At 38.3% G+C, this 27856-nt stretch overlaps 1 protein-coding gene across 5 annotated transcripts in view; it reads right to left on the bottom strand.

Annotated features, from left to right (window-relative positions):
- dock10 (dedicator of cytokinesis 10) overlaps positions 1-27856 on the bottom strand; it is a 262430-nt gene that overhangs the window by 7976 nt on the left and 226598 nt on the right. For all 5 annotated transcript variants that reach the window (XM_067995400.1, XM_067995403.1, XM_067995401.1 and 2 more), the window contains exons 47-54: positions 25759-25865; positions 23211-23333; positions 20752-20865; positions 7223-7369; positions 6727-6937; positions 5341-5531; positions 3089-3189; positions 1449-1587 (exon numbers count right to left, since the gene is read on the bottom strand). In XM_067995400.1, the coding sequence (XP_067851501.1) occupies positions 1449-1587; positions 3089-3189; positions 5341-5531; positions 6727-6937; positions 7223-7369; positions 20752-20865; positions 23211-23333; positions 25759-25865 (1133 nt within the window). The remainder of the gene's footprint in view (positions 1-1448; positions 1588-3088; positions 3190-5340; positions 5532-6726; positions 6938-7222; positions 7370-20751; positions 20866-23210; positions 23334-25758; positions 25866-27856) is intronic.

Below are 27856 nucleotides of genomic sequence, written 5' to 3'. Positions count from 1 at the left end.
ATAACCTTTGATCAGAATTTTTCTCCACAGATGCTGGGCCTGACTTGCCGAGTGTTTCCAGCATTTTCTGTTCGTAAAAAATGACCAGGATTATCGTAAGTGAAAGAAGAAACAAGATACAAATTAATCTGTTTGTCTATATAAGGAATTAATTTATAAAGTTATAATTGTAAAGTTATTGCTAAATATCAGCTGGCCATATAAAGGAACTGAATTCTTGTAGATTTATCAATGCAGAGTTGTGACTAAATATTACTGGAGCTATGTAGCTAAAGCCTATTTGTTACAGTTTAATGGTCTGCATCTGCCTGTTTATTCAAGATATTACAGCTAAATAAACCAAGCATAGCTTGAAATTAAAATAGATTGTGAGCTTTAAAAAATAGCTAGAATCGACAGAAAAACACTTTTTAGATACCACAGATATTTCCGAAATTCACCGGGGTATTTTAAAAGGTTATGTTGAAATGGACAGAAGTAACTGATGATTGCTAATCATCGTACTTACCTTCTTCAGTAGACCTGCTATCAGATTGAATAAATTAAAAAATAATCAATAATTCTTAGGACAAAACAGGAACGTGCATAGGATTAATTTTTATATGCAGCCTTTCCATTTGAACAAATAAACATCCTTAAATTGTAGGCTAGATTTTCGCCCATTTGCAGCTGATGAGCAGAAAATCTGGGTGGGGGGGGGGGGTCGGTTGACCGTTCATGCTCCTAACATCCTATTTGAACTTAAAAATGGGGCGCGCTCGAGGGACCAAAAAAATAGTGCGTGCAATGGAAGCGCTAAGTTACTGACGAGTTCCTGCTCTTGTTGATTTCCAGGGAGACCTCGATTCAGGCGACCCGAATTCCCACTGAAAACAAGTGGGAGTCTTATTATTAAATGCAAATTGGGGTCAAATGACTTAGTAACAACTCCCACCAGCATGTTCATCTCTGCCTGCCTGACTACCACCATTTCCTGCTCCTGCCCACAAACCAAGTCAGGAGATGGTCATCATCAGTGTAAATAAGTGGGATCCTCAGCTGCAGTTGGGGAAAGCTGGATGGAGGTTTGAGGCACATGGCAGTCGCTTGCAGGTTTTGAGCCTTAAAGGCTTCCGACTTTAATGTAATTGCAGAAACATTACCTGCTGCTCTGAAGTGTTGCTTTTTTTTCCACTTCCCTTCAAGGTGCTGCTGCAAGCCCTTCACATTCAGCCGCGCTGCCTGATTTCCTGCCTCCAGAGCACCAAGCTGCCTATTGGGGAGCATGTTTCGCACTCACATTATAATGAGGACCCCGAAGCAAAATGGTTGGGCCATCTGCATACTCCTCCGTTTAACCCGCCCAAATAGCGTTCCAAACTAAAATCACCCGCTAAGTCCAGGCAAATGAATTAAAAGAGCAGCTGTACAATTTACAAGATGGCAGCAGTTACAATAGTAAAGCTAACCTGCTCATTCATGACTGCAGACAGCTCGCTGAGCAGATCTCTGTAGTGAGACTTCATCTCCTCCTGGTATTCTAATTGGTCTTCTTTAATAAGTCGTTCATTAACCTCCAGAGCATGTCCGCATGCAGCAGCAAATTGTCTGCACAGATAAGATTTAAAAAAATTACTTAGTTAATTACTAATCTCACAATGATTTCTAGCACATCATTAATGTTTTTAACAGCTTTGCAGACAAATTTCTAAATGCCTACATTACTTGGCATCAGGGTGACCGAGTGCAATTAGGCAATGGGATTATAGCTTCTCAGGGACGTTAACAGACTCCTCTATTAATTTAGAAACAGATAAAATATTTATTTTACTGAAGGTATGAAGTAGCACTGTTGGCTTAACTGACTTGACTATCTCAATTTTCATATTTGTCACAGAGGTGATACAAAAGCAGATAAGAACAACTCGTAAAGTTTAGGAGGCAAAAGTAGCTGAGCCAACAAATGTTGTACATCAAAAATGGTAGCTATTTCCACTGCTAACAGCTGGTACTGTTGCTAGTTTATGTTGCCAGGGCTTGAAAATTGCAGCTACGAGGAGAGATTGGATAGGCTGGGGTTGTTTTCCTTGGAGCAGAGGAGGCTGAGGGGAGACTTGATTGAGGCATACAAAATTATGAGGGGCCTAGATAGAGTAAACAGGAAGTACCTGTTTCCCCTAGCGGAGAGTTCAAGAACTAGAGGACATAGATTTAAGCTGATTGGCGGAAGGATTAGAGGGGACATGAGGAAAAACTTTTTTTACCCAGAGGGTGATGGGTGTATGGAATTCACTGCCTGAATTGGTGGTAGAGATAGGGACCCTTAACTCTTTTAAAAAGTACCTGGACCAGCACCTAAAGTGCAGGGCTATGGACCGGGTGCTGGAAGGTGGGATTAGAATGGGCACCTGGTGGTTCATCGAGCCGGCGCGGAGATGATGGGCTGAATGGCCCCCTTCCATGCTGTATCTTTTCTATGGTTCTATGGGTAGCAACTTGTATGCATTGTGCCCGAATATTGGGCATAAAACTGGGGCAAAGCATACCCATTTAGCATTTGGGATTTGGGATGGTTTGCGTCCAATTTCTACAGGCGTTGATCCCACTGCCAAATTTGTGGGACCCATTTTTTTTTAGGCATTCTGGACAGACAACTAAAACAGGCATTAATCCCCTTGAATATGAAAATTAGGGGCCAACGCATGTTAAAGGACCCCTTTCAGCAGCCGCCAACCAGCATCATGTGTCCACGGTACAAGAATTTGAAATTGCTGAATTAAGCAATTATCTGTTAAGTTACCAACCAAATATCCAGTAAATGTGAACAAATCAAAAAGTTGCAAGTGAATAACCAGAAGCAAGCTGAGCTGATGCTTTGAGGTTTGACATCCTCAAGTTTGACTCTTCAGCAAGGTGTCTTTCAAAGGCATGAAATAATGGAAGCGTGTTAGATATAAAGCTTTTAATTATATAGACTAGACTTTCCAACCACATAGTTTGCATATTACTTACACCTTAAAGAAGAGTAGATGCAAGGAATCTGTGCCTCCATATATTAAATCAGAATTAATCTTCAATAGTTTAATGTAAAACTTTCCACAATGTTTACCTGAAAATTTCTTTGAGAAGTTTTACTTGGTTGTCTGGATATTTTTTTGCATTCTTTTCCTCTAGAAAAGCCCGAGCATAAGCCATGGGCCCTGCATTTACCTGTACAGAACGAAGATATAACCAAATGAGCACAAAAAGGAGTTACATGTGCGGTGTTCTGAACACAGTATAACTCTTGGAATCATCAGTTGCATTAGAAAAACATAAGAAAGGAGGGAACAAGAAAAGACTGCTTGGAATATCAAACTCACTCCTTGCAGAAACGATGTACAAACACTCCCAACATAGGTGATTAAATGAGTGGGATAGAACCTTAGAAGAAGGCTCTTTCAAATTTCTCCCTGACCCCAAACACAATCAAACTAAACTTTAATACCTATCTAAACTTATTTATTCAAACCTGGCTAGTTGCTTTCCACAAATGTTATTTGTATGATCCCAACAGCACAGGAACATTGCGTTCCAATGATTATTTCGTCACCCTTGTCTAGACTTAATCCGTATATATCCTGAATCCCAATATTTAACCAAATATTTATTCAATTGTTTTTTGAAGGAGTTAATTGATATCACAGTAACTGCTTTTACAGAATGTCTGTTTCACATATCTAACATTTCTTCTAATCTCAACACAGCTTCACTTGATGTTTGAAAGTTAGATTCTCGTGCCCTCTAACTTTGCCCTCATATCCCAGGCAAATAGTTTTCTTGCATTTTACAATGTTTTCTTTAAGCAAAAAGATAAGGGCATTATTATGCATGCATGTTACCTTGTGCATGTTAACAGCATTCTGGTAACCAGTCATGTATGCTCTTAGTCAGTGCTACAAGACTATTCTTAAGGTAATCTTGGACACAGCAAGATTCATCTCATATGTTTCAGATCATCTGGTCTCAAATTCAATATGAAGGAGCTGATGTCGATGTTTGTGCTCATTAGGGCTTTAGTTTCCTAACTAGTTGTATGAAAAAGTGATTGAGGAGAGTAAATTGCATGACATCACCACAATATATACATAACATAGGATATTGAATTGTATCTTGACCTGTTAGATGCCAGATTCCATTTATTCAGGTTACATTAATTTAATTAATTCATTCACTCACTCACTATTGACCCACTCTCCTCCAAATCAGATTTAATCGATTATATCCTCATTTACTTAATTCATTAATTTGTGGATGGCCAATTCTCCCTGAAGCCTATATGCATTTCTTCAGGGCATGTTTATTTATTTAATTAATTCCCTTCTGGCCCTCTGCCCCAGAAGTCCTACTTGATGTATTGAGTCCACATTTATTTATTTAACTCCTGCCTTACCACCTGCCTAATATGCCTGAGGATGTATTGAGGATGTACTTATTTAATTTCATTAATTGCCAGGTGAAGTGTAATTCCATGTTCACAGAGAGGAGATGGAAAGACTGGAAGGGAAGATTAATGGTAACTATGGATAGTTTAGTAAGGTGTCAACCTCGGCTCAATGATAGAATTCAAAGGGTTGTACTCCAGAGTCTTGAGTACAAAATTTAGGCTGACACTTCAGTGTAGTACTGAGGGAGTGCTGTACTGTGTGAGGTGCCATCTTCTGGATGAGACATGAATACCATCCCCCTCCCCTGCCATCTTTACCACCGAAAAATACAAGAGAAGCAATGTCATGGGAACCCCATCACTTCCAAGCTCCCCTCCAAGTCATACATCATTTTGACTTGGACATATGTCGTTAGGTAGGGAATATATATATTCCCTGATTCCATGTATTGAGGATGTATTTATTTAATTTCATTAATTGCCAGCTGAAGAGTAACTGTTTGGTAGGGAATTCCTTACCTAATGTTACAATGGGAGTACCATCACCATAAGAACTGCAGCGGTTTAAGGAGAAGGCCTACCACCGCCTTCTTGGGATAACTAGTGATGGGCAATAAATGCAGCTTTGCCAGCAATACTCATATCCCGAGAAGTGCTTTGGACATCCAAGGGACATAACAGGCACTACATAAACACAATTTTCTTTCCTTATTTTCACAAATAATTTCCATCTCTCCTGGTCAATAGGTGATGATTATGTAAATGTATGTATTTCATTGTTATAAAGTAAAGGAATATGTTGGTCAAGATCTATCCACAAAGAACTGAAAATGTGTAATTTGTCTTCCAGTAAAATGGGATACGATCTCTCACTTTGCATAAACACACAAACATAAAAACATTTTAAAAATTACTTCCAACACAAATACGGTTACCTTGGCACTGACGCTTCCCTGTAGTTTGAGTTGGAGACGAATCATGTCCACATCATCCATATAGCACAGGTGATTCAGTTCTGAAACCTTCCTTGACATTTCATCAATTGCCACCTCAATGGGATTCAGCTCTGTGCTCTGCTGGTCAACAACTTGAATTCTCTTCTTAACATATGGAAATGTCTGGCTAGCTGCATCAACAAACCAAATATACTTTTGAAATGAAAGTATAATAAAGCTACATTTCCACAAATTACAGAAAACTAATTAGTATCATCATGCAGTCATTGATAAATGCATCATCTGCCGTGGCACTGAGCCATTCAGACCAAGAGGTTCCAAGTTCAATCCTTGGCCTATGTTGAGTCAGCCAACATTATTATCTTGGCAGCAGTGGGGCACTACAATTGACCTTGGTATCCTCGTGCGAGGGAAGGGGAAAACCTGGCTACTGTTCCCACTCCTAACTGTTATTTACTGAACTCTGCTGGAAGTGCCAATGTTAGGACATCATACTAGCCAACCTAGAAAACCCGCAAAAGTCGACCAACTACTTCAAAAAAGGTGACAAAGCACTAAAAAAGTTGATAGCTCAAAAACAATGCTAATTGTAAGCCCCTGAAATGTGAAAACAAGTGTTTCAGGTGGGTGCTCTGGATACTTGGAAGTTGCTCTTCTATGTGAGATTGAGTGTGAGAAATTGCAACCCAAAATTAGTCTGCCCAATTCAAACTTGTCCCCCTAAAACAAGCCCTACGAGAAACAATTTCTCCCTCTTTGTGTGTTCTTGCATCAAATTATGTTAAAATGCTGTCCCAACTCAGCTTGCAGTTTACTTTACATTATATTAGAGAGAAAACAAATCACCTATCAATCTCATATAATATGAAAACATCCTTGGAACCTGAATATTATAAACTGACTTTTGAAATAAAATCCTTTAAACTAATCAAATGATTATAATTAATGTCTTACTAGGTTCATGTCATTATCTGTGGAATTAACACCATCACCTGAAATTTCTGTGACAGTTTCCCGATCTACTGTTGTAACTTTGGCGGAATCTCTGGAGAAACAGCTAAAAGGCTAAAAGGGGTTTCTGCCGATCTGCCGAAGTTACAATGGGAGATTGGGAGAACCCTGCAGAAATTCTCCCCTCACTTATTTAATTACAGAACAGATCTACATGGTTCAAAGAATAATTCTTTTAATTTTGATTAATTTTTGATTAATAATTAATTCACTGATTTGGATTGGTCAATATATGGAAATTCTACTATAGATTTTTTTGTTTTAAACTATTTAGGTTACATCAAGCACCCTGTTAATGATCAAAGCTGATAAACATGAGGAACTTGTTCTCTGCATTTTGAAATCATTACACACTTGTTAAGATTGTCCTTCTCTTGCATTGTTCTTCTACTCCCCCGTGTTTTTTTCCAGACATTGTAAAAGGGGTTTCAAACACAAAACGTTTGATGTTGTGATGTCTTTCAAAGTCCGTTCTCCTTTCAATGAGTTCTTTATCATCGAAATACGGTGTGACGTAGGTAACCTGGATATATGCGAACTTTGAATCCAAGTCTTTGGGATTGACCTGAGTGAAAACAACACCACATCTGAGATGCATGACACAAATCTTCAAATAAAGATGGTTAATTGCTGCATTTTTTTCTACTTATGCAAAATTAGTGATAATTTTTATTAAAAATGATTTGCATTTCAAAATTTCAGAATTTTAAGTTGTTCATTTATAAGATATAGCAGATACTTTTATATATAGTGTCTAATTGTAATTGCTTAATGTTATTATACTCGGGTTTTATATGACAATACCACTAATTCATCCAAAAGCTGCCTGGGTTGTGTATGCAGCATTTACCTTGTTGGAATCTTGGATCATTTTCACATTCTCTGCTCCATATTTATCTGAGTACAGTTTCAACAACCTCTGGGAAATTTCTGAGAGTCCAGTTAGCTTGGGTTCTTTATAAATATACTCTTTGCTGTCATCTTCTTCAAAAAATGCCTGACAAATAAAAAAACAAATACTGAAATCAAAACACAGGTTTCCTACGATAGTTTAACTGGTGAGTGACAGTGCGTAACAGTACCATACAAACCAGAAAGCCCCAGGTTTAATCCCTGGCCTGTACTGTTTTCAATCGTTTCTGGGTTAGGAAGGGGGAAAATAATTAGCCAGGATTCCTGCTCCTGGGGTCGGTATCCACTGACCTTTATTGGAAATGAACATTAGTGGATTTTAACTCCCCCTGACCAGCGGAAAATGTGTGTGGTCAGTCAAAGAATGGGTAAGTTATCTGCTCCAATCACCCACTGCAGAGATTTTAATGCCATTGTTTTTGGCGGTGGATGAGGCGCCCGCCTAAATCAGGAGAAAGCCTTATTCACGTAGGCTAACCAGGGTCCTATCACATCAATAGGATAGCCTTTTAACCACGTCTTAGCAGGGCACCGCCGCAGTCACCTCGCTCAGTGAAAGCTGCTCGGATGACTGAAAAGGCCACAAAAGGCAAGTGTTCAACTTTCCTTTGCAGGGCTGGGAGAAGTAAGAGTGCTTCCCTGGGTCCCAAAAGGAAAGTCTTGGTCTCAGCTGTCCCGGGTCCGTCAACTCTCCCCAACCGCAAAATCCTGCCGAAATCCCCTTCCCCACCCCACTTACATTCCAGCTGGCGGGCAGCCTCTGGGCTCTGCAATTTTAACCAGCTGGCCATGGGCCTCATTTCGCCCATTTTGAGCAGACAGAGGGATGCAAATGAGATCCGGGAGTTAAAATATTGATACAGTTGGGGGGATGGATTAACACTTGCTCCGCCCGAAACAAGCTTCCAGTTAATATTCCCCCCTCAATGCCTCGGTTTACGTATGAATAAGGACCCATTGGGTGAAGTTCCAGAAGGCAATGTGTGGGAGTGGAATTAAACCCCAGAAAGAAATAAATGCCTTCCCAAGAGATGGGGAGGGAAGATAAGTGGCATAAAAAGAATGGGAAGAAAAACAAGAAAAAAATGATCAAATATACTTTTTGACATTGATGCATTTTCTGAATTTGAAACCCCTTTGTATGATGTGAGTTCAAGCACTCAGTTTTGTTCAATCAGCAAGAAAGTCATTAAAATATTAATAGATTAGTTTTTATTATTTGGATATAATACAGAACTAATTCAATAATATTGAATTTTTATTTTATAAAACACTGGTTCGGCCACAACTGGAGTATTGTGCACAGTTCTGCGCACTGCACTTTAGGAAAGATGTGAAGGCCTCAGAGAGGGTGCAAAAGAGATTTACTAGAATGGTTCCAGGGATGAAGGACTTTAGTTACGTGGATAGCCTGGAGAAGCTAGGGTTGTTCTCCTTGGAACAGAGATGGTTGCGAAGAGATTTGATAGAGGTATTCAAAATCATGAAGGGTCCAGACAGAGTAGATAGAGAGAAACTGTTTCCATTGGCAGAAGGGTCAAGAACCAGAGGATATAGATTTAAAGTGATTGACAAAAGAATCAAAGGTCACATGAGGAAAAACTTTTTTTTACACAGCGAATCATTAAGATCTGGAATGCACTGCCTGAAGGAGTGGTGGAGGCAGATTCAATCATGGCCTTCAAAAGGGAACTGGATAAGTACTAAAAAGGAAAAAAAATTGCAGGACTACAGGGATAGGGCGGGGGAGTGGGACTAGCTGGATTGCTCTTGCATAGAGCTGGCGCGGACTCGATGGGCCGAATGGCCTCCTTCCGTGCTGTAACCTTTTTATGATTCTATATCCAGATATGCTACAATTCAGCATTAAAATTTAAGCCAACCCCAAATTTATATCAACAGGAACAACTCACATTCATATTTTGCCTTTAACATAGAAGAACATCCCAAGAAGCTTCACAGAGAAGACCAGAGTTAGGAGAAGTGACTGAAAGTATGGTCAAAAAGATAGGTTTTGAGGAGATGTTTTATGGCAGATAGAGAAGTAGCCTGGCAGAGGAACTTAGGGAGGCTGTTGAGAGAATAGGGCCAAGGTGGCTGAAGGCTCTGCCACCGTAAAAGTAGCGTTTGAATGCTATTTGGTTCAGCTTTAGTAAACAGCTAGGGTGGGGAATGGAATCAGGAGCAAGGGTAAGAATGTTTTGGCAGAAACCAAATAGAATGGCTTCAGCCTTCCTCATGTTCAATTGGAGGTAATCCAGCTCATCCATGACTTAATGTCAGGTAAGCAATCTAACAGCACAGAGGTGATTGTGGAGTCATGGATCAGCATTTTTTCTTTTTTTAACCACACACCATTATCATATTTTCAACTGTACTAATCTCACGATATTACATCGGCTATGAGAAGAAAGTTCGAGAGAGTCCCAGAAATGAGATATGGACCTAGCTCCTTCTCAGCAGAGCGACAGGAGAGATATGAAATCACTCAACCTCAACTTCTCCATGAGCAGAATGCAGAGGGCTAATTTAAATAATATGCAAGACATATTACACCCAAACAAGCTTCACAAGTTCCATCCCTGTCTGTTACAGGAATCTAGGAAGGCCTGTGGCCTCAAGAGTACACTACCACACTCTCTGTTATTGCCATAACCTCCAGCACTCTTTGATGAGGGTTCTAGAAGCCACAAGAGCCTGACAACCACCCAGGAATTGCTCAGCTTCTTTCCCAGGAGGGACCTCTGTAGTACACAGACTGGCACAATTATCACTGACTGCAGCAAGATAGTACATTCTCCTCACTATGGCACCACCATGCTCCTTCCATACCAAACCTGTGCACTAAGTGCCTTTGCAATACTTTCCAACCTGAAGGAGTAATGTGTTGGCTCTATCCAGAGCTGGGAAAATACTAATTTGGTCTGGGCTTAACAATCACCAACTTCTGAACCTTTTCCCCCTTCCCAGAAATTCTTAAACCAAATTACGCATGGCACTGCTGCCCCAATTAATGCATGCACACTCAATCCTCTAACGTGATAACTTGTTTAGCACATGCACAGATTGATGGCAATAAACCAACTGCACGTCTTCACACTGTTTGAGGAGGGTGTAATATGATTATACACCTTCAACGTATAAATACAATTCATTTATTCTTTAGATGCATAATTTTAAAAAAGGCATTGCTTCAGTTCCACTTTGGAAACAAAGATATAAATTACAGCAGTAAGGGGCTGCTATGTAGCTTTTCCCATTAACTGCAACATTCAGTTAATGAAAGAAAACTCATGGCATTGGATTTTTATGATATAAATTTTCTTCCATAAATGGGCATGCTCAGTGTGGCAGCCAACAACCACAGTATACTGAGCACCACACAACAAAAGTTGCCCCAGCAACCACACTGCCACCCATGAACAGGAAATCTAAACCAAACAATTAGTTCCCTACTTACTGCTTTAGACAATAACCACAGAACTACTGACTTTTAAAATAATTATGAATCACCTTGAGATGCTTTTCTACATTAAAAGCATTATATAAATGCAAGTTATTGCTGTTACTGTGTCAAGACGTGACTACATGCTGCATCAACTTAATCTGCAAAAAAATCTACTCCATTTTTATTAATTGTTTTCTAAAAAATGTCCAATTCTTTGAAAGTATTTGAAATTACTTCTGTTTATTTCCATGCTGCCCGTATCCTATCCCACACCAAGTCACACTCGCCCATTAACCCTGTGTTCACATTTACTGCCAGTCCCCCAATACCTCAAATTTAAAAATCTCATCTTCATGTTTAATTTTCTTCATGGCCTCACCCCTCCCTAGCTCAGTGTTCCAACCCCCCACCACCCCACTCACCCCAAACTCTGCATTCTTCATGTGTGCATCATCCCCACTCTTTGCTCCACCATTGCCTTGAACCACCCTTTGGAATTCCATCCCTAAACCTCTCCACCTCTCTCCTCTCCTTCAATACCCTTCTTGAAATCCACTTCTTTGACCAAGCTATTGGGCACCCCTCAATCTCTCCTTTCTCGGTTTGGCATTCATTTTTTTGATTACGCCTTTGTGAAGCCCTATGGGACATTTTTCTACATTAAAGGCATTACCTAAATGCAAGTTGATCTTGTTGTACGTTATGCACAAAAGACATGTCAAGAATCCTTTGGATATCATATTTATTCAATGGGCAGACCCAACTAAATAACAAAAGTGACACTCCTGAGGTCTGCTCACGTCAATAGGTCTTTTGTGTATTCTCCAGTTCTAGTTTTCTCTGGAGTGGTTCATTAATGACTCATTAGAGAAGTTTAACAAAAATTTTAATCCATTTGTAGCTTGTTAATTCTTGCAGAAATTGATAACTGTTCCAGTGCCCAGGTTGAGCATGTACCTCCTGCTGTATACAATCAGTGATTGATTCTGCTCACATACCTGGTACAGGATCTTAACCTATAACCTTCCCATTTATATAGAATTAATGTTTTGTTAGAAATTCCCATGACCTTTACATTGAAGCCACATGCTTATGTTTAATAGCTTAACTCGTGCTCAATTCCCTTTACACCTTACTGTTTACAGGAATCTTATCATTTCTTTCACTTCCAAAGATTACATTCCAATAATACTTAAAATATTAAAAGTAAATACATTTATATAACGCTACTGCTTGAAAAATCTTTTATTTATTGATTGATTCTCCCCAATTTTCTCCTTTTTCCCCCAATTCTCCTGAATATTGACTTATCCTGAAGTACAGATCCATGGGTGACAAAAGTGTTTTGATACCTTGCCCAAATTGCCACTTTTCATAAGTCTCTATGGAATATCAACAGCTTATCTGTTTGTGGAGACATCACAATCAAGCACAACCCTGACATACGATTAATTGTGGCAAGGGTCACATAGTTGGTGTTCAGGAGCTGTAACCATGGCTGATTTTTCCCATAAGCCATGGTTTCTGAGGCCAATTGCAGCACACTACTACCACATGATTTATATAATTAAGTAGAAATAACAATCCTTGAGGGATTTATGATATTTCAGTGTTTATTGCAGAAAAGATTGGCAGTACTTTTTCTTAAAACATCTTTCACACAAGATAACAGTTTTACAAAACCCTGCAAATTTGTCAGAAATCTCTAGGTTAATAAAAGAGTTTAAATATTATTTAACTAAAGATTTCAACTTCATTTTTACTTTAATTTTGTGTTGTGAATTCGATATGCATTGGTCTTTTAATAGTAGCTTTATTAATACATTAGCCACTTTAGTGAAATTTGAGTAATTATTTTATTTTAAATCTGACAAAGCCATGAAAGCGTGACACAGGATTAGCATTTCCAATCACATGCAACTATTCTAATTGTACATAACGGTTGGACACAACATGTTGATAGCTGTGGATTACAGGTTAATAAACCCAGAATTTCTATAACATGTTAAAACAGCACTGTATTAATTTGTTAATAAATATTGCCACCATGTGGTGTCTTCTGGAAGTTACAAGAAAAAGCTTTCTTTTTAAAAAACAGCTCGCTCTGAGCTGAAACATAATACTCAGGGTATTGACATCAGACAGTTATTCACTTTTGAATGTCCTAATGGATAAGATACCAAAAATCATTTGAAGTACCTAATAAAAAGTCTGATATTGTTCAGAGATTAGCCTTATCTAAAATAACACTGGCAAACCACTTACTTCTAAGAAGCATAAAACATAATAGCATCCAAACACTAGCTCTTTCAAACGGCTTACTGCAGCTGATATATTATTGCTAGATTCAAGTGGAAACTTTTCCTTCCTTTTTTTTGTGATGTGTAGTTTAGATCCTTGTAACTTGTATGAGTTACATTAAAATTAATGTCCCATTTCCATTCAAGTATCTTGAATGGAAATAGGACATCAATTTTAATGTAATGCCTTAAATGCATCATTTCCTTTGTTATATGTGTGATAGTATTGTATATTTCATACATCCTAGTCCTTGTTAAAGCACAGAATGCAAGCCAGATGGGAGGGAAGTCTAACAAGGTTGATAGGACTGCAGTGTGATATTTAAAACCCTTGTGTTATTTGGCCACAATGCAAGACACAAATGATGAGGGCTAGAATGACCATGTGTGGTGCCATGTAAGTGTCACATTGCATCAGGATTAACAAACCCATTAAAGGAGAATGTCACTATCAGGCGAGTAGAATTTAACACTTATGTCTCCCACTGACTATTTTTTCCAACTCACGAATAATAAGGAATAATTCTGTACTAAACAGCTGCTCCACAACCACTGCCAGACCAACATTCTGTGACACCTTCTGAAATCAGCACCAAACCCTTCAAGAAGTGCCACTGTGAAGAACATTTTGGTTTCAATACAAAATTGCACCTTTAACATAATAAAATGTCCAAGGACAATGGAGAGTGTAGATACCAAGCAGTAATAGAGCAGTTAGGAGAGGTGACTGAAGGTAGTGTTGAAAATAGGATTCCAAGAGAAGTACACAAATTAATTGTTTCAGATTTCAAATTAGTTTAATAAGCCAAATCTTGGTACTTTACTGCTCAGGAGTTTCACGGGGTCTTGTTTTTGCTCCACTGTATTCCATTTTAAATGCTGTTGTCATTTCTAGATTTGGCACAACTTGTTTTCTCAATACCCAAATCTTTTCTAAAAAAAACTTTATTTTTAATCTGAAAAGAACTATTCCATCATTTTTTTTTAGTTACTCATTATTGCGTAAGTTTCAAGCTCCAATACAATTTATTTTCATTTTCTTCCATATCGTTCAGTTAAAGTTATGGACATGTCCTCTAAATTGACTGATATAATCAAAATCCATCCGTTAAAAAAATGCACCAGCAAATGAGTCATTTTTTCAAGTACAATTGCAAATAAAAAAACCACATTTAATGTTTCTGAATAAAACTGCATCTTGCAAATTGAGTGTTAGAATAAAAAGATCTACTGGATAAACATGGATAATCATCTGGGCCAAATGCTGAGTTTTCTCACTCCTCCATCATTTGTAGTGTTGGAGATAGTCTACACTTGGGACAGCTGGTTTCATTCAAATACTTAGGCATCACATGCTCAAGAAAATACTCAGCCTCTCCTTGAGTGAGCAAGTTGGAAACTAATTAGAATTAAATCATTGGTGGAAATACTGCAGCAATTCCCTGTATATAGACAGATAAAGGAAAATGAACTTTAAATTAAATGCACTGGGAAAGGTGGAGTAGTGTGCTATATTGAGGGATTACAGCTATAAACAGACATGAGAAGTTAAGACTTCTTTTCACTACAGTTGAGAAAGTTATGGTGTGACCTAATGGAGGTTTTCAAAATTAATAAGGATTATGATAGGTAAATAGCAATAGAATGTTTCCATTAGTCAGCAAGACAGTATTGTGAGGGCATATATTTCAGATAATCATGAAAAGAATTAAAAGGAGAAGTTGGAAAAAAATTCTTTGCACAGAGTCTCAGTTATAATGTGGAATTGTCTGCCACACACCATTGTTGTTCTTTTTTTAAAGGGGGAATTTGATAAGTTTCTTGAAAAGAGGAATGCTAAAGGGTACTAGTCGATCTATTATGGCATTGCACATGGGAAGTCAAAACCAAGTGTAGTCTTTGGGTGGAGTGGGGTTTGAGGGCGGGGGAAAATTGGATCAGAACACACACTCATAATTCAGTCACTATTATAAAATCATACATTCTGCCCTTATTTTTATATAATACTTTGATTTTATATTTTTTGTAGTTAAATTACAAACATTCAGAAATTTGGGGTGCAGAGAAGTAGAGTTGGTTGGAATATAAGAGTTTCTCTGCAGTGCAGGCTAAGGAGCTGGGAGATGTTACAGTGCCACCATTGGTGGGATGGTGTAATTGTACTGTGACAAGATTACATTATGTGTGGACATAGGAACTTATAATGGGAAAAGATGACACAAACGTGTGACAAAAATTTAACAACAGGAAATAAGGTTTTGCAGATTGGACATGCGCACAAATGTAAGATTTCTAATAGAATCATAGAAAATTTACAGCACAGGAGGCCATTCGGCCCATCTTGTCCACGCCGGCTGAAAATGAGCCACCCAGCCTAATCCCACTTTCCAGCACTTGGTCCATAGTCTTGTCGGTTGTGGCACTTCAGGTGCATATCCAGGTACTTTTTAAATGTGTTGAGGGTTTCTGCCTCTACCACCCTTTCAGGCAGAGAGTTCCAGATCCCCACCACCCTCTGGGTGAATTTTTTTTTCCTCAGCTCCCCTCTAATCCTTCTACCAATCATTTTAAATCTATGCCCCCTGGTTATTGACCTCTCTGCTAAGGGAAATAGGTCCTTCCTATCCACTCTACCTAGATCCTTCATAATTTTGTACACCTGAATTAAAATCACCCCTCAGCCTCCTCTGTTCCAAAGAAAACAACCCCAGCCTATCCAATCTTTCCTCATAGCTAAAATTCTCCAGTCCTGGCAACATCCTCGTAAATCTCCTCTGTACCCTCTCTAGTGCAATCACTTCTTTCCTGTAATGTGGTGACCAGAACTGTATCCAGTTCTCAAACTACGGCCTAACTAGTGTTTTATATAGTTCCAGCATAACCTCCCTGCTCTTATATTCTATGCCTCAGTTAATAATGGAATGTATTCCATATACCTTCTTAACCACCTTATCTACCTATCCTGCTACCTTCAGGGATCTGTGGACATGCACTCCAAGGTCCCTCACTTCCTCTACACCTCTCAGTATCCTCCTATTTATTGTGTACTCGCTTGCCTTGTTTGCCCTCCCCAAATGCATTACCTCACACTTCTCCAGATTGAATTCCATTTGCCACTTTTCTGCCCACCTGACCAGTCCATTGATATCTTCCTGCAGTCTACAGCTTTCCTCCTCACTATCAACCACATGGCCAATTTTTGTATCATCTGCAAACTTCTTAATCATGCCCCCTACATTTAAGTCCAAATCATTAATATATACCACAAAAAGCAAGGGACCTAATACTGAGCCATGCAGAATATATCATAGGTGCTGAGCGAACAGAAGAGTGGGATTAGATTAGCTTCCTCATGTGGACAAAAACATTGGCGAAGACTTGAGGGGGCAAATGCACTTTTTCTGTGTTTAACATTCTATGATTCCATGATCATGATGTTATGAACTATTTTTAATTCAGCTCCGGGTACTCTGAATTCACCCTGTCTGCATTGTGAGGCGGGAAGGGGAGAGCTTAAAGCACTAGGGGCAATACTGAAACAGCTGTGTATGCACACAATTCGACAGGTAAAATCATTCAAAAGTCAGTTGCAATCATAACTTTGTTTCTGGCTGTGGACTGTGTTGGAAGGTTCATGTAGTCAGCAACACATATGGGTAGAAAGAGAGTCTTATGACTAGCCAGAACAAGAAGGCAGTCCACAGCACCCATATGTGAACTGCTGTCTGTGATTCTAGGCCTCCAACTGCACAGGGAAAAAAATAACTTTTGAGATTGGTCTCCAAGCCACAGAGGGAGTAGGGCCACCTGCAATGTAAATATAGCATGGAGGTGCTATCATCGAGACCTGGGCAAAAGGGAGGGTGCAGATAACATTACATTCTCCAAGTTAGCTAACAGGCACATTATCAGAAATTACAGAGAATTCCCTCCAGAAGAGCAGGAGAGTCCTTCCAGTGTCCTGGCCAACATTTATCCCTCAAACAATACCTAAAATAGATGATCTAATCATTTATTTCATTGCTGTTTGTGGGAACTTGCTAAGTGCAAATTAGCCACCACGTTTCCTACATTACAACAGTGATTACACTTCAAAAAGCACTTCATTGGCTGTAAAGCATTTGGGATGTCCTGAGGTCATGTAAGGCGTTATATAAATACAAGTCTTTCCTTCTTTTCTTGTTCCAGGGAGTCTTAAGATAAAACCGCCTCTAGAGCCTCATTTAATCCACACTTGACATTTGTTATAAATGTGCCAGATTTTAACATTACTTCATTGTTCAGTGATGAAACAGTAGCACAGAATTACTCTTCACTTGCATGAGTACAGAAAATAGAGAGGCTATGTGAAATACACAGAGCACAAACTAAATAAAGTTATTTATATATGATCCTAATCTGGTTCATAAATTCGTACCTCTTTACCTGACTTGACTAGGGATGCAAAAAATGAGATTTGCATTAGGCTAGTGTAAATAATAACTGATTGTAAATAATAACTTTACAATAAATGACACTCAGTATATGTTTTGGGCTTGCAACTTAGTATCTGGGCAATGCAATGCATATACTCCAGGAGATGGCAATCTGTCTCAGTATTCCTGATCTTAGTGGAGGTTGTGGTATAAACAGAATATACATTCAGTAGCAATTTCCATGTTGCAGATAGCCTAGACCAGTCCCAACTCCATTCCTAGGTCTGTTCTGGTCTATTTAAATACTGACAAAAGTGTGCAGTAGTTATTGAAAACACTTAGTATTTTTCTATTCACATTTTAAAAAAGAAACGTAATGTTGCAATCTGAGATGTATAATTTTCCTGTATCTCAGGTAGCATGCTGATCAAAATTTTTAATAGAATTAAATTGCTAACCAGCGTTAGTTAATTTATTTGTGGTATTAAGGGCAGGCTAGAGGATCGGTATAGGAATGAAATGGCCTTCAAAAAAAAAAGAGCAACAGAGAGAAAAACTTACCACAGCCTTGAAGAAGTGGAAGAAAGGAAAAAATCTGCATTAAAAGAAGTATATATACTGCAGCCAAGGTGAACCAAACAAGTAAGCAATACTGCATCCAACTTACTGGTAAGAACATTGATATTTATATGGTTTAACAGTATTTGCTATGGATATATTTTACAGAGTCCAAAAAGCTAAACATCACTGAATTAGATAGTTAGACAAAAAGAACCTTGGAAACCGTAGTGGGTAAAAGTGCAATTAGTTAACTACTTGTTGCAGTCTATTATGAACATTCATTGACACTGTTGTACACCGTAACACTCAGCTTTAATATTAAAGAGTTTGTGTCATCAAGAGTTTGAGCTTGATCCACTTGTTTTCAAATATTCTTATGTCATCCTTTGACCTCTGAATAACTCATTTTATTGACTTAACCCTTTCCCCCTTGTTCTCAGGCCCACCAACAATGCCACTTTTCAAAGGGATTTCACACAGGAGATCGCAATCTTTTACTTGAAGACCACAATCTCCAACCATACCTATGTGTGAACTGTATCAATAATTAGTGGCATTAGAGAGAGGGAGAAATCAGGAGGCTGTTTTGGAGATGAGGCTATCTCAGAAATCAGTGTTACTGAAGGCCCTATCAATGTCATGGATAATTTTCACTATTACTATGCATGCTGGGTTGTCCTATCTCCATAGCTACTACTACTGCTAAATTCCCATCCATCAGTTCAGCAGCGATGATGGGGACGATTATCTCCTTAGCTGTCTCAAGAAAAATCAGGAGAAAATTTTTGCAAATCCCATAGCCAATTAGGTTATTTTGAAATTTTGAAGAAGAAAAACAGAAAAACAGGGAAAAAAATAAAAAGAGGAAAGATGACTACATTACTGTGGCTTGACCATCCCTCTATGGCCTATGCCGCAGACACAGTTTATGTTTTTAGTGTGAGTGAATACCTCAAGTATACATGTCACTTATCAATGAAAATCTCACCCAGCCAATTTGTGCAATGCTGATAGCTTTGCTTGTACCCTCTCTGGCACAATTACTTGGATATAGTTGGGGCTGTTTTATTATTTGTTCAAGTACAGCTCTGTTATTCTGGGACAGAAATATACTACAATGAGAAGCTGAGACAGCCGATATTATTTTCCCAAGAACTAAGATGGATATGGGAAGATATGATTTAGAACTTTTAAAACAAATCAGTGAAAATAGGAATACCTTTTAAATTAGACAAAAATCATGGAACAAGAGAACATAACATAAATATTTGGAAAGGTGGGCCTTACAAATATACAACTTCTAGTTACAGAGGCCATCAATATGTGGAAGTAACTGTAACTGGGTGCACCTAATGAAGGAATAGTTAACTTAAGAAAAAGTTTGCAGGACTTGATGGACCAGCTGGTCTTTTCCTGCTTGTCATTTTCATATGTTCATATGTTCAGATTTGATGAAGATGGTACACCCATGGTGTAGCCTGTCTTAATCATTAGTCCAGATTTCTGAATCATAGCACATGAACTTAATGCCTCTCTTTTGTTCCTCATTTTCTAAATATTACAATGCAAAATGGAGTATTAGTTCTGATTTTAATTGGATTTTTTTGTTTCATTGAATCAATGTTCTTAGCTGGCAGTGTCTTTATCACTGACATGAACACTAAAGATTTTCAATTCAGTTTAAAACTATGATTTTTATGAAGCATAAGAAATGTTTGGGGAAGGACCGATTACTCAGGTGATGTCTGTGACTGTTTGTGTTGTACAAACTCTTATTTAACTTCAACACTAATGATTTATATGGATCTCAGAGAGAACTTACTGAGGAGAGTTGCCCAGTGCAGTTTATTAAAAAAACATTTTCTATCTTTACAATGGACACAGGTGGCCATTTGCTCAAGGCAATAAAAACCAACAATCCAAGTTGTAGCATGATTTCAGCGAGCAGAAAGTGAGAGGTGAAATTTGTGTGCTTTGTTCGGAAGTGGCTCCACACATCATATTTTAGGATGGCCAAAATATCAAGGGAAAGTACTGTTGTTATGGTCACTACCTAGATCAGTCCTAGGTGTTATTAGGTTTATACTATTAGATAATATACCACCTTTAAGATACAGGTCCAGGCAAATATTCAAGAAGGTTCTAATTATGTTAAAATTGTGCTCCATAATGACAAGGTGATTATTCAAAATTCTTACTTGTGATGAGCAACAGTAGATTGTATGGGATCATAATGAATCTGATTTTAAACTGCATCAAATGATACAGTACTTCAATATTGTACATGGAAAAGGAACGGACCATGAAGTTTGTCAGAGATTATACCTCCTGTGATATCGTGGGTCAGTAGAATTTAGCACAAAAACAAAACGTCCACTCTAAAAGACAACGCAGACAGCTGAAGAAATACAATCTACTGTTAGGAACAGTGTATCATTAAGTATTTCAAAATCTAATTTAAAAGATGAGCATAAAGTATGATCAAAATATTTATAAAAGCAATTTATCCAGACACTACATAACAGGGTGCAAATAATCATAACATCACTGCTATGGATGCAAAATAACACTGCAGGAAACATTTATTTTATTTTTTTTTAAACTGTTCAAAATTGAATTTGAGATTGAGCTTGATGTAGAATACATTCATAGATTTCACTGCTATGCAAAGCACACAAATGAACAAAAGCAATGTCCTGAACCAGGAATTATATTCAGTGTCACATTATCGTATTGCACTCACCTGTCCATAAAAAGCGACTCGGTAGTATCTTCCAAACAAACGCTTTTCCGAATGTACAACCTCTGTGATCTTGAGATAGGATCGATGAATGTTGTAGTACAGTTCTGACAATCTCTGTGGTGAATGAAATGTTTGTAGATTTATATCAATATTTTATCTGGGAAAAAAATCTACAGCTGCATTACTGACTTACAAGAATATCCCTCGTATTCATAATTTGATAGCATGAGTAGTGCTCATGACCATTAACATGTAACAGTGCTAACAGAAAAAGTGATAGGAATCAGGTGAAACTTCTGAAAGATGCTTCAATCCTTGTTTTTTGCTAATAAGATATCTGTCAATATTAAACAAAGACCTCAAATTATAGGACATGCATCAGACATACATACTAGTAAAGGAATATACAGTATTCCTGTTCCATTACCCAGCTGCTCATAGATGTTAAAAATACAAAATTATTTTTCATTCCACTCATACATATGGGCACAACACAAATTTCATTGAATCATAGAATCATGCAGCAATGAAGGAGGCCATTTAGCCTATCGTGCCTGTGCCGGCTCTTTGAAAGAGCTATCCAATTAGTCCCACTCCCCTGCTCTTTCCCCATAGCCCTACAAATGTTTCCTTTTCAAGTATTTATCCAATTCCCTTTTGAAAGTTACTATTGAATCTGCTTCCACCACCCTTTCAGGCAGTGCATTCCAGATCATAACAACTCGCTGTGTAAAAAAATTTCTCTTCACCTCCCTCCTGGTTCTTTTGCCAATTATCTTAAATCTGTGTCCTCTGTTTACTGACCCTCCTGCCAGTGGCAACAGTTTCTCCCGATTTACTCTTTCAAAACCTTTCATAATTTTGAACACCCTTAATTAAATCTCCCCTTGTTCTCTGCTCCAACAGAACAACCCCAACTTCCCCAGTCTCCATATAGCTGAAATCCCTTATTCCTGGTACCACTCTAATAAATCACCTCCGTACCCTCTCCAAGGCCTAGACATGCTTCCTAAAGTGTGGTGCCCAGAATTGGACACAATACTCCAGCTGAGGCCAAATACGTGATTTATAAAAGTTTGCCATAACTTCCTTGCTTCTGTACACCAAGCCACTATTTATAAAGTCAAGGACCCGTATGTTTTTTTTTAAAACAGAAAAATGTTTTAAATTTATTAGAAATACATAATTAAAACTTAAATTCTACCATTTTATAGGCAGTTATCCATCAAGATACTTTAAAAACTATATTTGGTATCTTTTAAAAAAAAATTTGGTCAAGAAGAGTTTAGATTTTGCCTGAGAAGTATGAAAGAAGCTACTGGGGTCAAGGCTCAGCTAACGAGAGAGAGAGAAATAGAATGAAAGAGAAACAGAGAGAATAAGAGAAAGAGAGAGGAAGAAAGAGAGAGTGTGTGTGAGGGAGAGAGCAAGAGAGAGTGAGTGAGAGAGTGAGAGAGAGCGTGAGTGAGTGAGTGAGCGAGCGAGCGAGAAAGTTTATGCTGGTTGCCTGGAGGAATTCCTAAAGATTCAATAAGATAGTTCTTCGATTTCCTTTCATCTTGCAGTTTGACAGTGCATGAGAAATATTTCAGACTAAATTCTGAAACCTTAGAGAACTGCCTCAAGCAAACAATATAAACTTATATTATCTCACATCTATCGTGTAAATTCCCACAAAGAAAATTCATATGAATCAACATCGGGTAATTACGAGATGCAACCTAGCTATATAATTTATGAAATTTACCAATACAATTCAAAATTAGTATTACGTTACCAAAAAAATGCCACAAATTACGACATTCCTACCAGACAGCATTTCGCACAATAACTCGAGTTATAAAGTAAAAATGCATTTAGAATTCCCTGGTTCCCAGTAAATATCTCAATTATGTTGACTTTGTGACAATATAACCAACTTTTGCACAGTATTTCAAAGATCTGTAATATTTTCCAAATGAATGCTTTAAGAAGGAATGTGGCAGGTGTACTCACAGGGGCAAATGGAAGACTTTCAACATGGTTGTGACAGCAGAGGCTGGCATCTTTTCACAATATTTTTAAATCATTTCAAAATACAACACCGTTACAAGATACAGTTATTAGGAAAATTAAAGCATGTTCCATGACCATCATCATATTGGATATCCTGTTTCTGTTTTGCAAGATACTTTCTGAAGAAAATGAAGCTCCTTTCAGTTTGATTGGATAGTAAATGCTCCAAGTAAATTGTTTATAGGCACTTTGAATGATATAAAGTTCTAATTTCCCTCTTTCCAGTAATATATAGCTTTTTTAGGATTAAAATTATAACAATAAACAACGTTGTGATGATGGGAAATAACATTGTTGTGGTCGAAAAACATGTGCTATTATGGATGCACAATAGTAAAAAACTGTTCCCATTGTGAAAGCACAGACCTTGTTATCAATACTGATGAGCAAAGGTTACAATGTACCTTAAAGTCTCTCTTTTTCTCATAAACCAAAATAACAGGCTTGTAGACATCTGCAATAAGTTCATGCCGTTCAGATTTCCACAGGTATTCAACACATGCCTCCAGCTGCTCCACGAGGGTATCCTATTCACAAAGAAGAAAAACAAAGATTAAAAATCTTCTTCACCTTTATATTTACATTAACCCTGTAAGATACTGACTATTGCACCATTGACATGGAAAATAGCTGGATTAAAAGGATCATAGAGTCATAGAGTCATAGATCCTTCAACAACATCTTATTCCACAACATGAAACATTTCCAGCAACTGATTATACCCTTCCAGGCTTCAGCTTTTACAAGGTTTGAAGTCCCTGAAATAATATTTATTTCTAAAATAAATAGAAAAGATCCTTCTCCTTTGGGGCTAATGAAAAATAGCATTACACATATTAGAAAAGATCATACATACTGTAAACCCTATATTTTCATATCTTGTTTTACCAAATGACCAGTGCATTTGGTTTATAAAATCAATATTGTTTCAATTTTCATGTATTCTAATATTATTGGGGACCAGCTCACAAACAGAAGGACAAATGGATGTCAGTACCTCAAGTAAACAATGAGGATTATGAGTGTCACTGAACTCTACACTTCATACTGACTAATGGACACTAATCAAAGCAATGGGGAAATACTCCTAATGCCTAAAGGCAATGGGCTGCACTAACTATGGTTTCTAATGGTGCTTTTACATTACTGCAGTGCTGATGACTCCACCGTGTGTGGGTCCAATGCAGCCTATAGCACTTCCAAAAGTAAACTTATTGGCTTCCATTCAGCCAGTACGCCACTTGATCTCTGGATCTGTTATCAATTCTCCAGGCTCCCACAATGATCTTCTAAATGCAGTGAGCCAGTTTAGCACATGAGTATGCATGTGCATTTACATAAAATTGCATCACAATGCAAGCATGCGTGACACAACAGGACGGCTCACTGTCTTTCAGAAGTTCATCCTGGATTTATTTAAAATCGAAGGGGTGAATTTTCACTTTTACTGCCAGGTGGGAAATGGATGGTGGCGGACTGGCTGTTATACACCCCGCCTGATACGCATTTCCATTGATTTGAAATTCACCCCTAGGAATTTTTTAAAATGAAGACAATTTCCCACAAGCCTGTTGGAAGGGGTCAATTCAGAAAATGGAGACTCCATCTTCTACAGATGTATAGAATTACATACATATATAGAAATTACAGCATGGAAACAGGCCTTTTGGCCTAACCAGTCCCCATTGGTGTTTATCCTCCACATCAGCAGTATTCCTAATGCTATGTGCTGGCTCCATATTCCTTTATTCCTCTTTCCTTCACCCACCTATTTAATCTATTCTGAAATGTTGACAAGATCTCTGATTCATTCATTAACTCTGGTAATGTATTCCACAGCCTCACAACACTCTGCATAAAAACGTTTATCTCTGTCCTAAATCTCTTGTATTTAATCTTATATCTATATCTTAACAGAGACAGTGGTCAAAGTATAATAGCTTTCAAAAGACAATTAGATAAATATTTTAAAAAGCGCAATTTAAAATGGTATGGAGAAGGGACAAGGGAACAGGACTAAGTGGATAGCTGTTTTGGAGAGCCAGCAAAGGAACATTGGGCCGAATTGTCTAACTCTGTGGTGTAAAATTCTATGGGGTAGAGTTTCCGCTTTGGGTGCAGTTGGGAAATTGCGCCCAAATTGCACTTGAAATTGTGCTGGTTAGGGTACAGTTCAAGTTTTTGCTAAAATTAATTTGCATAATCACAAACGTGAAATCTTCCATGAACCAGCGCAATCGAGCAGCGTAATAGAACATAATCGTTTCTTTCTTTCCCTTGCCATTAAAAAGTTTTCCGTGATGTATTTAAGAGTGGTAACCCGGAGCAGTTTTATTGATAGAGCTGAAAATGGGTTTATCACCAAAAATAAGCATTTTTATTCAGGATGTCCAGTCCTCCACCTGTGAGTAATCACTGAAAATGACTTTTACAAAAAAACTATACTGAATCATTTAATAGTTTCATTGGTGTACACTAGTCAGTTTCTTAGCAAATTAAATATTTTTTGATGTGAAAAAACTTATAAAATGTGCCTACTAGCACCTGTGCGCCTAAGAAAATGAACACAATTTGAAGAGCTTTCCCGAACTAACGCAATCGGCGGAATCTTGCAATTTTGACCTGGGGACGTGGCCAGTTTTGTGGGCGGGACCTAATATGGGTGAATTAAATCTTGAACCAGCGTAAAAGATTGCAGAAAACATTAACGCAAGTGGTTTTGGGCGTAACTCACTTACAGAAAAAATTACCTGATCTTTTGCACTGGTTCGGCCGATTATTGACCGGATTGGATTACTAGTGGAAACTCTACCCCTATGATTCTATGATCTGAACTATCTAGTTTTGCAATAAAAAACTGAACTCAAACCTGCAACCACTGATGTGAAGCAAGCATGGTTGCTTTTCATCAACTCAAACAATTCTTTATACTAAGGTAACAATGATTCAAACCTCAGTGTATGGGGTGTCCTGCATTCCACAGTCTTCCTTCATTGCCCCCTCTTCTTTCACATTGGGGGTAATAGTCTGAAAAGCTGGCCATCCCATTGAAAACAAACCTAAGAGAAGAGGTTTTGTTAAACTCAATTACATGTATATTTTTTAATCTTGGTCAACGTATTGATAAATAATAGAATTTCAAATAAGGATAACTGCAGACTATATTGCAAAGAAATATTTTAATGTATACTTTCTATTTTGATTACTAATACTTAATGTGCAATCTAACTATTCATCTTTCTCTAATATACCAAAACTCAAATACACATTCTATTAATCTACAGTATTATTGTATTAACTTTGCAACAGGAACAGCTTATAATTAATGTACCATCATTTCATTCCCATTAACTGGTGAAGCAATTGACTTTGATTTATGGACCAAAACATTCAAAAGGTGGCTCAAAACATTGCAGAATCAATAAATTCAGCAAAGTAGCACATGAAAAATTTGTGAAAGCTTCAGCTCAATGCACTGTACACTGGATAGGGTTTGGCACCACGGGCCGGGGGGCATTGAAAATTGCAACAATTTCCCCAGGCCCAACCAGCCTACCTGCAGTAACCCCCCAAAGATCGCTGACGCCCGCCAACGATTGCCGACCCCCTCACAACAATCGTGACCCCCCACGATGACCCCTGATCCTGACCCCCTCCTTGGTGGCTGACCCCCAATCGCCCCCCCCAATGACTGACCTCTCCCCATGACCCCAGATCCCCCTCCAGATGACTGACCCCTAATACCCCCTAATGACCGATTTCCCCATGACCCCCGATGACTGACCCCGATCCCGCCCAGATGACTCACCTCCAATGAATGACCCCCCGATCCCCCCCGATGACTGACCCCGATGACTGACCCCCGCCTCCCCCGGGGCTCCCATGCACCCTATCCATACAATCTAAGACTTACATGAACACTTACATGAAGACGCTCTCTTTCTTGCTCTGCTCCCATCTGACTGACACCAGCCTGGCCGGTCGGACGGGTAACCGACAAAAAAAAGACTTCCTTACGTCAAAATCTTAAGGACGTCCAGGAAACCCGTACTTCTGGGTTTCCTGCCCCTTCCCGGCTCTGAGCTAAAATCTTGGCCCATGACACTGCCTACTATCTACCATAATATGCTTAATATTTGTGCCAGGGAAGACAGCTCTCTTCAATATCTGAGTCCTCACAAATGCAACAATACTTCTTTTGATGGCTTTTTGTACTTTCTTATCCTCAGACTTGCTGCTTTATATTGAGACCTGGTGCACCTGACTTCTGGAATATCATCGTACAATGGACCAACTAAGAATGGGGTGACATCCATCTAAGAGAATTCTTCAGTTGACAATTATTATCTAAGGGTAATGGGGTAGAAATACGTGTTGGACAATAGCACAAAATGGGCGGTATCACTTGGAACGCCCGTTATGCGACCTGCCCAATATTGTTCCATTGATGATAGGATGGTGGTATGGGATTGTGTGGTTGCAACTTGCCCCACAGTGAATCTTCTGACCTCAATCAACCATGCTGCAGAGGTCAGATTCTTCCTCACAGGTGGAAGAGCAAATAGAAAGATCAGTGACCACTTTCACACATCTCTCAGCAATTGGCTATAGAACAACACTGGAAGCAAGTCTCAACCCATCCTCTTAGCAACAGAATATAATTGGCACCAGGCAACACAAGAAGTAGGAAATATAAAATAAACTACAAATATAAATATTCATATTAATAACAAACATTTTAGGTGCTTGTGATCCTAACAGTGCCAATAATCAAGGATAAAAAACTGCAGCATTCTTTAATTGCCAAATAAAAGATGACAAGTTACAAATTGATTTAATTTTTTTAGATTACGAATGAGATTTTTTTTTATTTGTTATGTCGAACAGTAGAAGTATTATAATGCACTGCAGGTTTCGTTTGGCGGTGAAAGAGATTACTTTTTATTACTTGTTCATAAACAAAGCCAATGCTACTTTGGGTTTGTGTTTAGAATTACTGACTTCTGGCTCATCTCCCTCTTCTCAAAAAAGCTTAAAAAAGGGGAAATGA

Source organism: Heptranchias perlo, chromosome 13 (genome assembly GCF_035084215.1).
Source record: "Heptranchias perlo isolate sHepPer1 chromosome 13, sHepPer1.hap1, whole genome shotgun sequence".
NCBI classification, from domain to species: domain Eukaryota; kingdom Metazoa; phylum Chordata; class Chondrichthyes; order Hexanchiformes; family Hexanchidae; genus Heptranchias; species Heptranchias perlo.
This window is presented reverse-complemented; position numbering and strand designations above follow the sequence as displayed.